At 47.7% G+C, this 14645-nt stretch overlaps 1 protein-coding gene across 1 annotated transcript; it reads left to right on the forward strand.

Annotated features, from left to right (window-relative positions):
• Positions 1-2718: 2718 nt before the first annotated feature.
• LOC125553728 (uncharacterized) lies at positions 2719-3721 on the forward strand. Its single transcript, XM_048717458.2, has one exon. It carries the CDS (start codon positions 2864-2866, stop codon positions 3518-3520), a length of 657 nt encoding a protein of 218 aa, XP_048573415.1. The 5' UTR covers positions 2719-2863; the 3' UTR covers positions 3521-3721.
• Positions 3722-14645: the final 10924 nt, after the last annotated feature.

Raw genomic sequence — 14645 nt, forward strand, 5'->3', positions numbered from 1 at the left:
GATGTATATAAACATATTTTAGAATGTATATTCACTCATTTTGCTTCGTATTTAGTCCATGTTGAAGTCTTCTTTTTTTGCATGGTAATCCATGTATCATTCATATCACAAAGATTAAATTTCAATGAAGGCTATTCTATGGTTGCGCTGCCTGTGCTTGATGATTGTCGTAGTATTTTACTAGATTTTGGAAAGGTGACTGTTGAGCATTGTATTAGAGAGTCAAATTTTGTAGATCATGAATTGACTAGATGGGGACGTGATAAAAATCCATCTTTTTGGGTTGATGCCCCGCTGGAGCTCATTGTTAAACTGTTAGTGGATGATGTAACGGTCATATGATTAATAAAGTTTGCTTTCCCCTAAAAACAAGCCATGTAAGGACCAACATGACAAAACTAAAAGCATTGTAGAACATCTTTGAGCTTATGCCAATGCCTGTTACCTGCCTCCAGCACAGCAGCCATCTAAGAAAAGAATGACGGATCATCAAGCTCGACGCGGCTCCATCGTTGATATGTAGCTTTGGGGACCTTCAAGATGGTTCATCAAAAGTGAAGCCATTGCCGTTGAATGAATCAGACCAGAAAAACACCTTGGACATGACATCAAACTCCAGATCCGGCACCCACCACGACTAAGATGGCGAAGAAGGAAACCACACCTGTCATTCATCAACTATGAACCCAGCACACGTTCCGTCTTTCAGATGTTGTCGATGCAGGCCATAATCTGCATCCACTCCTGGACTACCTCCCAAACTTCGGGCCGACATTGAAGCAGACAACGTCGCAATGACGGAGCCTGAGGACACATGTCCACTACGAGGATGCCGCAACTGCCACACATCCTTGTTGGAATAGACTGGTTTTCAAAATCATCCCCAACCATAAGGCCGAGCGCCTTGTCGGGGAAGGATCTGAAGAATCTTTATTCAGCGTCGCCATCGTTGCCGTCGAAGCCAAGCCGATGAACAGCCTTAAAACAAAGCTACTTTACCCTAAAACTATCCACACACGTGGATCCAGCGACCCCCTCACCACCGACGATTGAGGCCGGTTGTCGCCGAAGGGCAGTCGCTGGAGAACGGTGGCGGAGGAACTCTCCTTGGGAGAGACGCTGGCCAGATCGTCCTTTTTTGTATGTAGTCCATGTTGGAATCTCTAAAAGGACTTATATTTAGGAACGGAGGGAGTACAAACATATTATTCGAGTGTTGCTGAACCAATCCTTTTACGACAATCATTCCCTTTGTTGCTGGTCTATCTGTTTGTCTGTCATGCTGATGAGTTGCTATCTCTTCCGGTTGTTAGTTAGTTACTTTTACCTTATAAGGGATTACATCTCTGTCACACTTGGGAATTGTTTCAACCAGCAAATTAAGGTTCAATTCCAGTTCCCATTAGATACTTAGGGCGTCTCTTCCAATTGGATTGCTTAGGCGCCCGCAAGCGTCTGGTCCGTTTAATTTGCTATCCAACGCGGTATCTATCGGTTCACCGATGCATTCGGGCGTCCGACTAAACCAAACTGCGTGTGTGTGTGTGTGTGTGTGGGGGGGGGGGGGGGGAGGGGTGCTTTGCGGGAGCCTGGACCACCGTCACATAGGACCGTGACACTCTTGGGCCATTGAAATTCCCATTCAGAACACTTTTTCTGCCACTGTGCCCCTTCTCCCTCCTTGCTTTGCATCCAAACCCTCCTTGTCTGCCGCCGCCGCCCAAGAACACTAGGATGTCCGCAGGCCCCACTAACGCGCCTGCCTGCCTTGGACTATGCCGTCCTCCACCTAGAATCCCTCCGCAACCAGGTACCTTCTGCCCCTGCCTACTATGTCCATGGCGGACACCACACCAGATAGGTGTTCGGTCAAGTGTCGTTGGGTTTTTTTTGTTGTTTTCTAGAGTAATTCGATGGTGGGGTACTCACTAATCGAGAATGAGTTGTTTAGCGATGCGTGGTTGGTCGTATCCGCGACCTTTGTATGCAGGAACTCAAGGAGCTTGATATTTTGGCAACGCGTGCATGCGTCCTTTCATGAGTAAAAGAACTTCACGCCCTATGACATGTACATCATCCATGAACGCAATGTGAAGTCGATATCACATTAATGGTACACCATCTACAACTCCGTTATGAAGTATTGTGGTGCGATTCACTGAGTGGAGACAAGTGGCCATTGGGCTCGTCAACCATGAAGTTCATAAATTTGCTTCGTGTTGCTCTACATGTTGGTTCATTCATTTATTCACTCAATATTGATGTATTACATGACCTAGGGCAGGCTATTCACGCAGATACATTGTTGGATGAATTTGAAAGAATAATATATGTGGGACGAGATATGCCGATCCTGACTTGGATATCTTTAAATTCGAAAAACTTGTTAAACATCCGGTTATCTCGGATAAAATATTTACATTTAAACTATCGTTGTACTAGCAATATTTAAACGTTATTTATGAATGAATTGTGCTATTTTTATAATTATTTTTAGTGTTGCGCTCTTAGAAAAAAGAAAACATACATAGGGTACATAATTAGTTGGCCGACTCCGTGTACGCAAACTGATTCGGAACAAGTAGCGTGTTGGAGATGCCCTTACATAGCAAAGATAAAAATGAAGCTAGAATCTTTGCCTGTGGTGAAGCTAAGAACTTCCTTTTCCCTCTCTTCCTCCTGCATCCATTTCTATCGGGAAGGTCATCCCAGCAGCAAGGAAGGAATTGATTCCAATCCAAGCTCTCACACTTTCGGCTACCTTCCTTATCCACTGTAACCCAGACTCCCAGAGCATCTATAAAGTGACTTCATTCCCAGTTTTGCAAACACAGAGCACGCACACCAACTCGTGTGTGCCGAGATGGAGAGAAGCGCGGGTGGCGGCGACGATTCGGCGAGGGCCGTCGGCATGTGTGACCGACTCCTGACCTTCCTCGCCAAGAACCTGTCGATGAACAGGCCGAGGAGCATCACCGAGGGGCCAAGAGACGCCGGCGCCGGCCGCGATCACAGGAATCACGCAGAGGAGGAAGACGACGAGTTCGCTGTGAAGATCGAGAAGGCCGAGTTCGAGTTCAGCCACGAGGAAGAAGGCCACAGGAGCTTCACGGCCACCATCCTAGAAGAGACAACTGCTGATGTGAGAGCAAGTGATCAGCACAAGGAGGCCACGGGGGAAGCCGGCCATCAGGTGGAGGCGACGGAAGCGGGCGCGGCGGCTGTGCAGGAGAAGAAGCCGAGGAGGACCGTGACCATCAAGGAGGAGGCCGGCGGCGTCAAGGACAAGGCCAAGAAGTCGCTGTCAATGAAGAGGCAATCGTCGTCGTTGAGCGGCGGCGGCCAGGTGGTCGGGGCAGGAGGGGAGGACCCGGTACCGAAGCCGCCGCTGAGGTGGGGGCTCCGGCCGAGGATGCCGGCGGCGAACCTGAGGGTGCCGTCCAACATCAATGAGAAGTCGTCCAACTTCATTGAGGAGCGCAGGAGGGGCTTCGGCGCCGGCGGCAAGCCGGGGAAATGAGCTGACGCTCCCAGCAGGGTGGATGCTTGCAAGCTGCAATGTTAATACAGTACAGTAATTAAGTGTGTGCGTGTGTGCGTTGGTTTGGATGATTGTTGGTTGTATCCAGCAGAGTTTCATGATGATCACCAGAGAAGAATCCTTGATTGTAACTATAGATAAGTTTGTCAGATTCATGTCGATGTTACTGTTCCGTGTTAACTATAGCAAAGGTAGTATGGGTTTTTGCTACAACTACGGAATCAATCGTTATTGCAAGCTATTTTTTGCCCCATCTTCACGAATTAGAGGTGGACTTAGGGAAGAACACCAAAAACAAAAAGAAAAACCACAAGAGGAACACTTTATTAGACAAGATTCACACACACAAGTACCCAAATCAAGCATTCAACAATAAATAAATAAATATACAAAGGTAGTTCATCCAAATCTCTAGGAGAGAGGAGGGAGATGAAGTCTAGCTTAGCGAGGGAGAGCTAGAGAGCGCCGCCCGCCACTCCAGCGATGGCGGCCACCGCCGGAACACCAACCGACCACCACTAAGACGCGCCGCACGCCACTCCGGCGACGACGACCACCACCAACAGCCGCCGATCACCCCGTGAACGGCGGTCGCACTGGCAGCGGCCACCTCTCCTCACTTCCACAGCCGCATCCGCCAGCCCAACTAGCACCTACCTGACCTGCTCATCCACCTCAACTAGCCTCCTTACAGGTATGATCAAAGCTGCGTGACGCGGCCAGGTTTGCTCTTTGCACCAATCAGCTACGTTGGTTTTCCTTTCTAGCCTCCTTCTTCCAACGTACGATCCGCCTTCCCTGCATGATAGGTTGCATCTCTTGCTCTACCATTTAGCTTGTAGGCTCGTGATCTTTCATCTCTGGGCTCCTCTCCTAGCTCCTTCCGTGGTTGTGATCCTTGCATCTGTTCACGTGCGGATAAACCCTAGGACTTTGGCGGCCACGACCGCTCGCCATGAGGCCACCCGAGGATGAGGGCACTCGGTTTGAGAACCGCATGCTCCAGTGCTATGGATGCGACACGGTATCGGCTATCGCCGGCACCCGATGTGCCATCACCCTACGTGCCACTGTCCTAACCGATGACGTCTTCTGCTCGCCGGAGTTCTTTGCGCGCCTGCTCCGGCACTGGTTCGGCAGCGACCCTGCCGGCTTCCGCGTACGACCGTTGACCGTTGGCCAGTTTGAATTAGAGGTTGCGCATGCAGGTGTTGCATGGGAAATCGTGCGGCGGACGACTTGGATTTGGGGCGCCCTAAGCGTAACCTTTTCCATGGCCGTTGATGCACCGAAGCCTGCACGCCCCCATTCCGGCCACGCAGGCGACCCATGCAGTCACAACTTCCTTCCCTGCTTGGCCCTCACCCTGACACGATCCAACGTTCCTCCACTACATCGTGCGAGGAGCATAATCTCCAGGCATTAGATTTCCCGCGACCTGCTCAGCGTGCACCTGCGCGGCTGCATGCCCCATGCAACATTGATGATGCCATTACCTTAAATCCTATTCTCCTGCTGCCCGCCGCGCATTCTGACCAATCCGACCACTACCCTTGCCAGCACGCTGGTGATGTCTTCCCACTTAACCATGAATCTCCTGCCAGGGATCACGAAAACCAACCTAATGGCACTCATATCCTCCGCCATCATTCCTACTTGCATGCTCTCCTGTCCACTCTGGCGCCTAGGAATCAAGCGCATGTTGCGCGACTGAAAGTGTGTTATATCGACTAGAGGGGGGGTGAATAGGCGATTTTTATGAAAGTCTTCAAAACGTGAGAGTTATGAAGACCAACAGTGAAGATTATGCCTATTACTATGCAGCGGAAGTTAGATTACACTAGGGCAGCCATGGTCATGTATTCAATAGAGTGAAAGCGCAATGACAAACAGCTTCAGTGTAATAAGGATCAGGTAGGAAGAAGTTATGAAGCCGAACAGATCATACATTCATGTTGTGAAGACAAAATATAAAGCAAGCATGCAATGGCTTCACAATGAATAACTGTAAATGAAGGAAAGTGAAGATGAAACCAGTGACACGTTGAAGACAATGATTTGTTGGACCAGTTCCAGTTGCTGTGACAACTGTACGTCTGGTTGGAGCGGCTAGGTATTTAAACCGAAGGACACACAGTCCCGGACACCCAGTCAAGGACACTTAGTCCAAGACACCCAGTCCTCACCGTTTTCTCCTTGAGCTAATGTCACACAGACCTCGCCCAATCACTCTGGTAAGTCTTCAAGGTAGACTCCCAAACCTTCACAGACTTCGTTCACTGGCAATCCACAATTTCTCTTGGATGCTCAGAACGCGACGCCTAACCGTCTGGAGGATGCACAGTCCTCAAGTGTAATAAGTCTTCAAATCACACAGACACGAAGACTTAAGTGATGCCCAATTTACTCTGGCTCTGGGTGGTTAGGGCTTTTCTCCTCACTGGGAATTTTTCTTTCAAAGGCTTCGAGGTGGGTTGCTCTCAAACGACAAAAGCCGTGCGCTGAAATCTGAGCAGCCAACCATTTAAGGTTGTGGGGGGTGGACTACTTATAGCCACTTGGCAACCCGACCTGATCTGTCCGAAATGACCCTGGGTCATTAAGGAACTGACACGTGTACCAACGGTCGGATTTCGAACTCACACGGCAACTTTTACTTGGGCTACAAGTAAAGCTGACTTGTCTGACTTTGGACAAGATTTTCTCTCAAAGTCTTCGCTCGAAGACATAGGATTTGAATTTGGCATCACTTCAGTCATTCTGACTGGTTCTCTTCGACCCCACTTAACAGTACGGTGGTTCCTATGACACAACATGAATGAAATAAAACTACGAAGGATCTAGGTCTTCGAGTTCCAAAAGCTTCATAGGGAGTCTTCTCATGTCATTGTCTTCAATATGAATATCTTCATAAACCACCATTGTCTTCAATGTCTTCGTACATTTTTAGGGGTCATCTCTGGTAGTGAAACCGAATCAATGAGGGACTTCTACCTGTGTTTTCCTGCAATTCTCACAAACACATTAGTCCCTCAACTAGGTTTGTCGTCAATACTCCAAAACCAACTAGGGGTGGCACTAGATGCACTTACAATCTCCCCCTTTTTGGTGATTGATGACAAACTAGTTGAAGTTTTCAACGGGAAACATAATTTGCGAAATTGTAAAAGAATTGTCTTCATAAGTTGCAAGGGCTCCCCCTGAAGATGTGCATATAAGTAATTTGCTTCTTGAATGCAAATGCACATGGCAGGTTGTACTTGTGGAGATCCACTTCAACTTATGACAATCCACTATGCATGTGAAAGTATATGAAGATAATGACATGCATAATGGAAAATGGACGTCTGCAGAATGAGATGAGTGCGGAATTTATCGTCGCACATGCGGAATTTATCTTCGCATAACGGAGTGACAAGCAGGTAGCAGACGGCCATCAAGGCTAAGTGTTACAACTCAAGGAAGCAAATGTAGCAAAAACGGGAGTTGTAAGCACGAAGCAAAATGTAGCAAGATATGAAGGCACCCGCCCATAGTGACCCGCTTGAAGACTATTACCATCATATGCTTCTCCCCCTTTTGTCAGTGATGACCAAAAAGGTTTGAAGACATAGAGATTTCTACGCGTTCCCAGGCGCAGCAGGGTCGGTGGAGTTGTTTGGCGGCGGTGCAGACGAGCTTGGTGCAGATTCGACGCGCGTTGAAGCAGGTGGAGTTGATGTTGCGTCGTCTTCTTCTTCAATAATACGGGCAGACACGGTGGCAGCAGAAGAAGAGAACTCTGACTCTTCAAGTGATGGTGTGCTGCGCATCACCGCTCTTCTTGGAGGCGTGGAGTCAAATTTGAAGTGCTCTGTGAAGCCATCCTCATGCAGTTCAGCTTCAGGGCACATCATGGTGAGGCCCTTCCAAGTGCGGCGACAGGTCTCGTGTGTGACAAATGCATTCTTAGTTGCCATATTTCTGAGGCGATTGACGTCTTGCATGATGCTTCTCATCTGCCTCTTGAGCCAGTCGTGATGCCTATCTTGCTTTTGGTGAAGAGCCACAAGAAGCTCTCTGTCATTGAGTGCACGAGTGCGCTTCTTGGGTCTCTTTGCAGCTGTGTTGTTGGTGGCTTCAGTTGAGGCAGGGGCACGTGTGGTGCCAGCCATTGGATACACGCGAGAGAGAGCTTCAACACCTTCAATATTTTGAGTGAAGCTCTGGTGTTCTGCATTCTGAAGACTTAGTGGTTGCTTGGCCGGCTCTGGATATATTGCTTCAGCAGATGTGTCCATATCGGGCAAAAATATCCTATGATTGCGGGCTGAGGGTTGATAGGAGATTGCAGAGTGAAGCTTGATTAGCCTCATAACCCAAGGAGCATAAAACTTTAAGCCAAACAGTTCTGAAGCAGATGCTGCAAATTAACGGATGAAGAGATCCTGTGCATTGAAGCATTTGCCATGAAGAATGCAGAAGAGGAGAGTCTTCATTGCACCATCAATCGTTGCATATCGAGAGTGTCCCTTGACTGGCCAGAGAGTCCGCCTTATGATGTGATATATTGTTCTGGGCAGGTACTCTAAGTCTTCAACGAAGAACCTAGTTGGATAGGGTGCATTTGGAGGAAATGGCTTCATCATTGAGAGCATCTGACTCATATCTGGCTCAGGACGCTGAAATATGCTCTCAATGGCTTCAGCATGGAGTTGGCACCCTTCTTCAAAGAATTCGCCAGGAGTGGGAAGGCCAGTAAGCTCAATTAGGTCGAAAGCATTGGCTTCATGATGGATATTGCCTGTCATCCACTCCAGGATCCATGTCTTCGGATCTCTGTTATAGCCTTTGATATGCAAAGTGGCATAGAACTGGAGCAGAAGCTCTTCGTTCCAGTGCTCTTCGTCAGTGATAAATGGCAGCAAACCCACTTGCTTGAAGCAATCCAATGTTTCTTCTAGACCAGGCAGACCTTCAACAGCTTCAACCTCAAGGCGCTTGTGAGGAAAGATGCGGCCTTGATTGTAAAGGATGCATGAATAATAGCTGCGCTGTTGATGGCTCCAGAACCTATCTGATACAATCCGTTCCCTTGAATAAGGGTTCTTGGAGCGGTCGAAAAACGTGTTATCTGCCCTGAAGCCGTTGATGTTGAAGGAACCAGGAGCTGATGCAGGACCTGGGAACCTTGGTAGTCGTGGGATCGGCTTCTGGACCTGGGGCCTGTGCGCAATATGATAGTGGAATTGTGGTCCGGCAGCAGACTCAGGCACAGAATGTTCAGGAGCAGTAGCTTCGGTGTCTTCTGAAGCTGTTGTTGGGGAGGGCTCCACATTTGCTTCGGCGTTGTTTGTGGCAGCCTCAACATTTTCAGCTTCAGGCACGTTCTCCTTGAGAACTGCTTCTTGTTGGTGTGGGGGAGTTGGAGCTTGTGGTATTTCTGCTTGCTCTTCGGCTGATGCAGCCGGAATGTCTTCAACAGCCTGAGCCCTTGGCCCTCTGCGAAGCCTATGGAGGGTAGGCGCCGGTGGAGTTGCAGTGGGTTGGGGCTCATCTTCCTCCTATGGGCGATCTGCCCACGACGCATCTTGTGTGATTGGCGTCAATGGACGACCAATACTGATCTGTTCGCTTGTCTCAAGCTGAGGAAGGGCTGCATCACCTTGCACATTGTCTTGGGGACCAATGTCTTCAGTAGCATTAGGGTTGGCTGCTGGAATGTCTTCAGCATGCGGAGCCTCTATGTAACCAGGCTCATGCACTGTCATCTGACGATCTGCGTCAGGATAGCGGACGCAGAGTGGTTCAACTATCAGGGGCTCTGTGGGAGCAGCCCGAGATTTCTTGGTCTTGCGCTTCTTGATAATGGGTTCAGAAGGAGAGGCTTCAGAATGTTTTCTCTTCTTAGCCTTAGTCTCTGCAGTCCGTGTCTTCTTGTGCTGTGAGGCGGTTGATTGACTCTTTGGCTTCGAGCCAGTCGTTGCAGCGGGGAAGACAATCGGAGCATCAGGTTCTGACCTTGGCGCTTCAGGTTCGGGCACAGCTGCCTTCTTTTTCTTCTTCGCGGCCATCCTGGGGTCAATGCCGGGACGCCCAAGTGCCTTGCGCTTTTCTGCCTCATTGTAGGCTTGCACACAACGTTCAGCCAAAGTCTTCATGTGTTCTCGTGAGCCTTGAGCTTCGGCACGCGTCTTCAGGAAGTTTTCTTTCAGCTCGTGCAACATGATCTTGAAGTTTTTCACTTCTTGCACACTGAGCTTGGCCACGTGCTTCTTGAACTGAGCCTTTTCATGATCAATTTTCTGCTTCAGTTCTACAATTCGCTGGGCTATTGCAAGTTTTGAAGCGATTGCACCTTGAAAGGCAACGCTGAGGCCTATGGGTAGCTGCAGATCATTGAAGCTTATGTCTGGTGTGTCAAACCATTCATCGATGAAGTTGTGGATGATGGCGACATCAAACAGAGGCAGATTTTTGAAGATTTCAGCCTCCTCCTTGCTCTTGATGAGCTGCTCAAGAGCATCATCTCCAAGATCTTCATCGCTTGAAAGATCAATGGCTTCGCAGCGCAGAATGTCAGCAGCTGTGAGCTCTTTGCCTGTGAGTGGCTGAGGCTTCTTGGCTTCTTGGGGCTTGGACACTCGTGATAAGTCTTCTGACTGCACACTGGCTTCAGGAGGTGCAGTTGCTAAAGGCTTCACTCTTGCGATCTTGGGAGAAATGGCTGGCTTTGAAGCTTTTGGAGCTTTTGGCTTCTTCTGCTTTGGCTTCGGAGCAGCAGGGGCGTCATCTGACTCAGTATCTGCTGGAGGGTCATTCACAGCAGTCCCTTGGACTAGGATGCGAGTGATGAGGCCTGCAAGATTGGCATACGGCCCGATGATATTGGGATCGGCGTTGCGTGTGCCATCTGCCCTTGGTGAGGAGGGACCAGGGTTGAAGTCAAGCCCAAATTTCTTCTTGTTTATCTTTGCTGACTGTTGTGCAAACTGAAAGTTGCGCTTGAAGAGATTATCATCGCGACACCAGAGAAGTGATGACGGATGTGCCTCAGCTGGCTGTGGTCCTCTCACCATGCATGGATAGAATCCTTGAGCAATGGCTTCGTCTTTGGACTTGGGTACGAGATTTTTGTATAATACATCTCCCCACGGTCTCTTGATGGCGCACTTCTCCGCATATTCCTGAGTGACGAAGCGGTAGTGGAACCATTGCTCTGCCCAATATCTTCGAATCCATTGGATTCGTGTCTTGCGCTGACCATAGCTTTCTTCAGGATCAGTTTTGTACATCTCTGCCAATTCATCAGGCAGATCTTTGGACGTTTCACCACGTCGCTGTCTGCCTCCCTTCCTTGCTGCTGTTTCTGAAGCCATGGATAACTTGGAAGGCTTCAAGATGTTCAAAGGCTTCAAGGGCTTCCTTCTGCAAGAACTGGCTTCAGGCGAGTTGATGTGATGCTGCAAGTACTCTGCAAATGAATGCAGACTATGAGAACCGAAGGATTCTCCCACGGACATGTACCTGTGACAGCATTAAGGTGCGAGGGAAGGGGAAGAGGTCATATGCATTCTCAGAAGATTTTGAAGATAAATGGGTTTAGAAGACATTGACCTCATTATGCGAAGACATTCACTTATAGATAAGAAGTTGGTTCCAGATTTGTACGAACCTATAGATCAGTACAAGTGAGGAATCTAACTACTTTATGAAGTACAAGTGAATATACTAGGCATGTTATGAGATGCAGCGTGAGATTTAACTGGTGTGAAGAGAAACTTCTTATGGCAGAAAGTGACTGAACTGTAGGATCAAAAGAAGCTGTAAAAAGAGGTTTTATTTACCACACTTGGAACTGCTAGACGAAGTGAGATTTGAGGCCGAGCAGTTCGATCCTTCGTGCCCTAACTTGGCGACGGAAGACACCTACGGTGACGGCGGAGAAAGTGATGTCCGCTGTCGGCGTGAAAACGGCGTCGGAGAGGTTGCGGCAGTGAAGCGCTTCGTCGCCGGCGTCGTCGAGTGCTAGCGGTGGCGCTAGGGTTCGTGCGAGGGTGGAAGAAGGAGATAATGACCGCAGTGAATCGTATATTTATAGGGATAGAGGCGGCACTGCGCTATTACGCAGGTACCCCTGGCGGTTCGCATTTGAGGCACGCGTGGCCAGTTAGATTATCGGGATTTGTTCCACGTCCCACGCACGCCTAAATTATCGGGCGGTCGTTTCTGCTTCTCTGGATCTTATGTGGAGGAATGAGCATTAAAACTGACTTTTATGGTTGTCTCAATGTCTTCGGCTGACAAGGACACAGTGAAGACATTCGACAGTTTCAACAGAATGCATATGACTTGGAGAGATAGAGTTTGAGATAGAAAGCATAGAGAGGTTAGGGTCCGATCACATTCACTTAGTTCAAAAGATTCAACCAAGAAGACATAGCTATAAGTGAATGCTATAGAGGACAGAACATCAGTACATATATATCCATATAATCAACGCAGTGAAGATAATCATGAAGACATACAGAGAATGAAGCCAAACCAATTGTGAAGACATTGAGAGGTGACGCCATGAGAGAAACACTTCAAAATGGAACGTTTGGTGGTGGCGTTACCCACCGTATAGGAAGTATTAGACCCAGACACGGCGCACAATTATCGTGGCGCTCCGAAGTCAAATTCCACATTAATGTATTCACACTTAGAATGTATGTCTTCATTGATTGAAGATATACGCTACTTCGTGTGTTGCACATCTAAGTCATCAATATGCATAAGTGTTAGGATGTGTGCCTGATCACAGGACATTTGAGGATTCCAAGATATTTAGCTCACACCGTAACTTGCAAAATCTCTTCTCATCCAAGGGCTTTGTGAAGATATCTGCCAATTGCTCTTCAGTGTTGACGTGTATGATATCAATGTCTTCCTTCACAACATGATCTCTGAGAAAGTGATGACGAATTTCAATGTGCTTTGTCTTCGAGTGCTGAACTGGGTTGTTGGCAATCTTGATGGCGCTTTCGTTGTCGCAGTAAAGTGGCACTTGCTTCAGATGAATGCCATAATCCTTGAGTGTTTGCTTCATCCACAGAAGCTGAGCGCAGCAAGATCCAGCAGCAATGTATTCAGATTCAGCAGTGGAGAGAGAGACACAGTTCTGCTTCTTTGAAGACCAACATACAAGTGATCGTCCCAGAAAATGACATGTGCCTGATGTAGATTTGCGATCAACTTTGTCACCAGCATAATCAGCATCCGAAAATCCAACCAGATCAAACTCTGAGCCCTTTGGATACCATAATCCTAGAGTTGGGGTGTGAGCCAAATATCGAAGAATTCGCTTCACAGCTAAGTGATGCGACTCCTTTGGTGTCGCTTGAAATCGAGCACACATGCAAACACTAAGCATGATATCTGGCCTAGATGCACATAAATAAAGCAAAGACCCAATCATGGAGCGGTATACCTTTTGATCGAACTCTTTACCATTGTCGTCGGGACCCAGATGATGCTTGGCTGGCATTGGTGTTGTGAAGCCTTTGCAGTCTTGCATACCGAACTTCTTCAGGCACTCTTTAAGATATTTCTCTTGAGATATGAAGATGCCGTTGCGTTGTTGCCGTATTTGAAGACCGAGAAAGAACCTCAGCTCCCCCATCATGGACATCTGATATTGCTCTTGCATCATGTATCCAAACTCTTCACTATACTTCTGATTGGTGCAGCCGAAGATAATGTCATCCACATATATTTGGCACACAAACAGTTCACCATCATATGTCTTCGTGAAAAGAGTGGGATCCAGGGAACCAGGTATGAAGCCTTTGCTTTTCATAAAGTACTTGAGTGTATCATACCAGGCCCTAGGGGCTTGTTTGAGGCCATACAGTGCCTTGTTGAGCTTGTATACCATATCAGGATGTTTTGGATTTTCAAAGCCAGGTGGTTGTGCAACATACACTTCTTCTTCAATCTTGCCATTGAGAAAGGCACTTTTCACATCCATTTGATATAGAAGTATATTATGATGATTTGCATAGGCCAGCAGTATGCGTATGGCTTCAAGCCTAGCCACAGGAGCAAATGTTTCATCGAAGTCAATGCCCTCCACTTGAGTATATCCTTGAGCAACTAGACAAGCTTTGTTTCTGACAACTTGACCATGCTCATCTTGCTTGTTGCGGTATATCCATTTGGTGCCTATTATGTTGTGCTTCCGTGGATCAGGACGCTTAACCAGTTCCCATACATTATTCAGCTCAAACTGTTGAAGCTCTTCTTGCATAGCTTGAATCCATTCAGGTTCCATGAAGGCTTCTTCAACTTTCTTGGGTTCTGATATTGAGACAAATGCGAAATGCCCACAGAAGTTCGTTAGCTGAGTTGCCCTTGAACGAGTGAGTGGACCAGGTGCATTGATGCTGTCCAGTATTTTGTCAATTTGTACTTCATTTGCAACACGAGGGTGTGTGGGGCGAAGACTTTGCTCTTGCTGATCTATGTGGTCATTTGAAGGTATATCTTCAGGCTGAGCATTGTCTTCATGTGGATCAGGTGCTGAGATGATAAGTTCTTCTTCAGGTTGAGCTTCAGAAGGTACAATTTCTCCAGTTCCCATAAGCTTGATTGATTCATTTGATGGAACTTCATCTAGCACATTTGGCAATTGCTCTCTTTGTGATCCATTGGTTTCATCAAATCGCACATCCACTGTTTCAACCACTTTGTAGTGGAAGAGATTGAAGACTCTGTAGGAGTGCGAATCCTTTCCATATCCAAGCATGAAGCCTTCATGTGCCTTTGGAGCAAACTTTGAGGTGTGGTGTGGGTCCTTGATCCAGCATTTTGCGCCAAATACTCTGAAATAACTGACATTTGGCTTCTTGCCAGTTAGGAGTTCATAGGATGTCTTGTTCAGAAGCTTGTGAAGATAAACACGATTTATTATATGGCATGCAGTATCAATGGCTTCAGTCCAGAATTTTCTTGGAGTCTTGTATTCATCTAGCATTGTTCTGGCCATCTCAATGAGTGTTCTGTTCTTGCGTTCGACGACGCCATTCTGCTGTGGCGTGTATGGAGCTGAGAATTCATGTGTGATGCCCAAGGTATCCAGATA

Source organism: Triticum urartu, chromosome 4A, assembly GCF_056163025.1.
Source record: "Triticum urartu cultivar PI428250 chromosome 4A, HENAU_Tu73, whole genome shotgun sequence".
In the NCBI taxonomy this organism is placed as follows: Eukaryota; Viridiplantae; Streptophyta; class Magnoliopsida; order Poales; family Poaceae; genus Triticum; species Triticum urartu.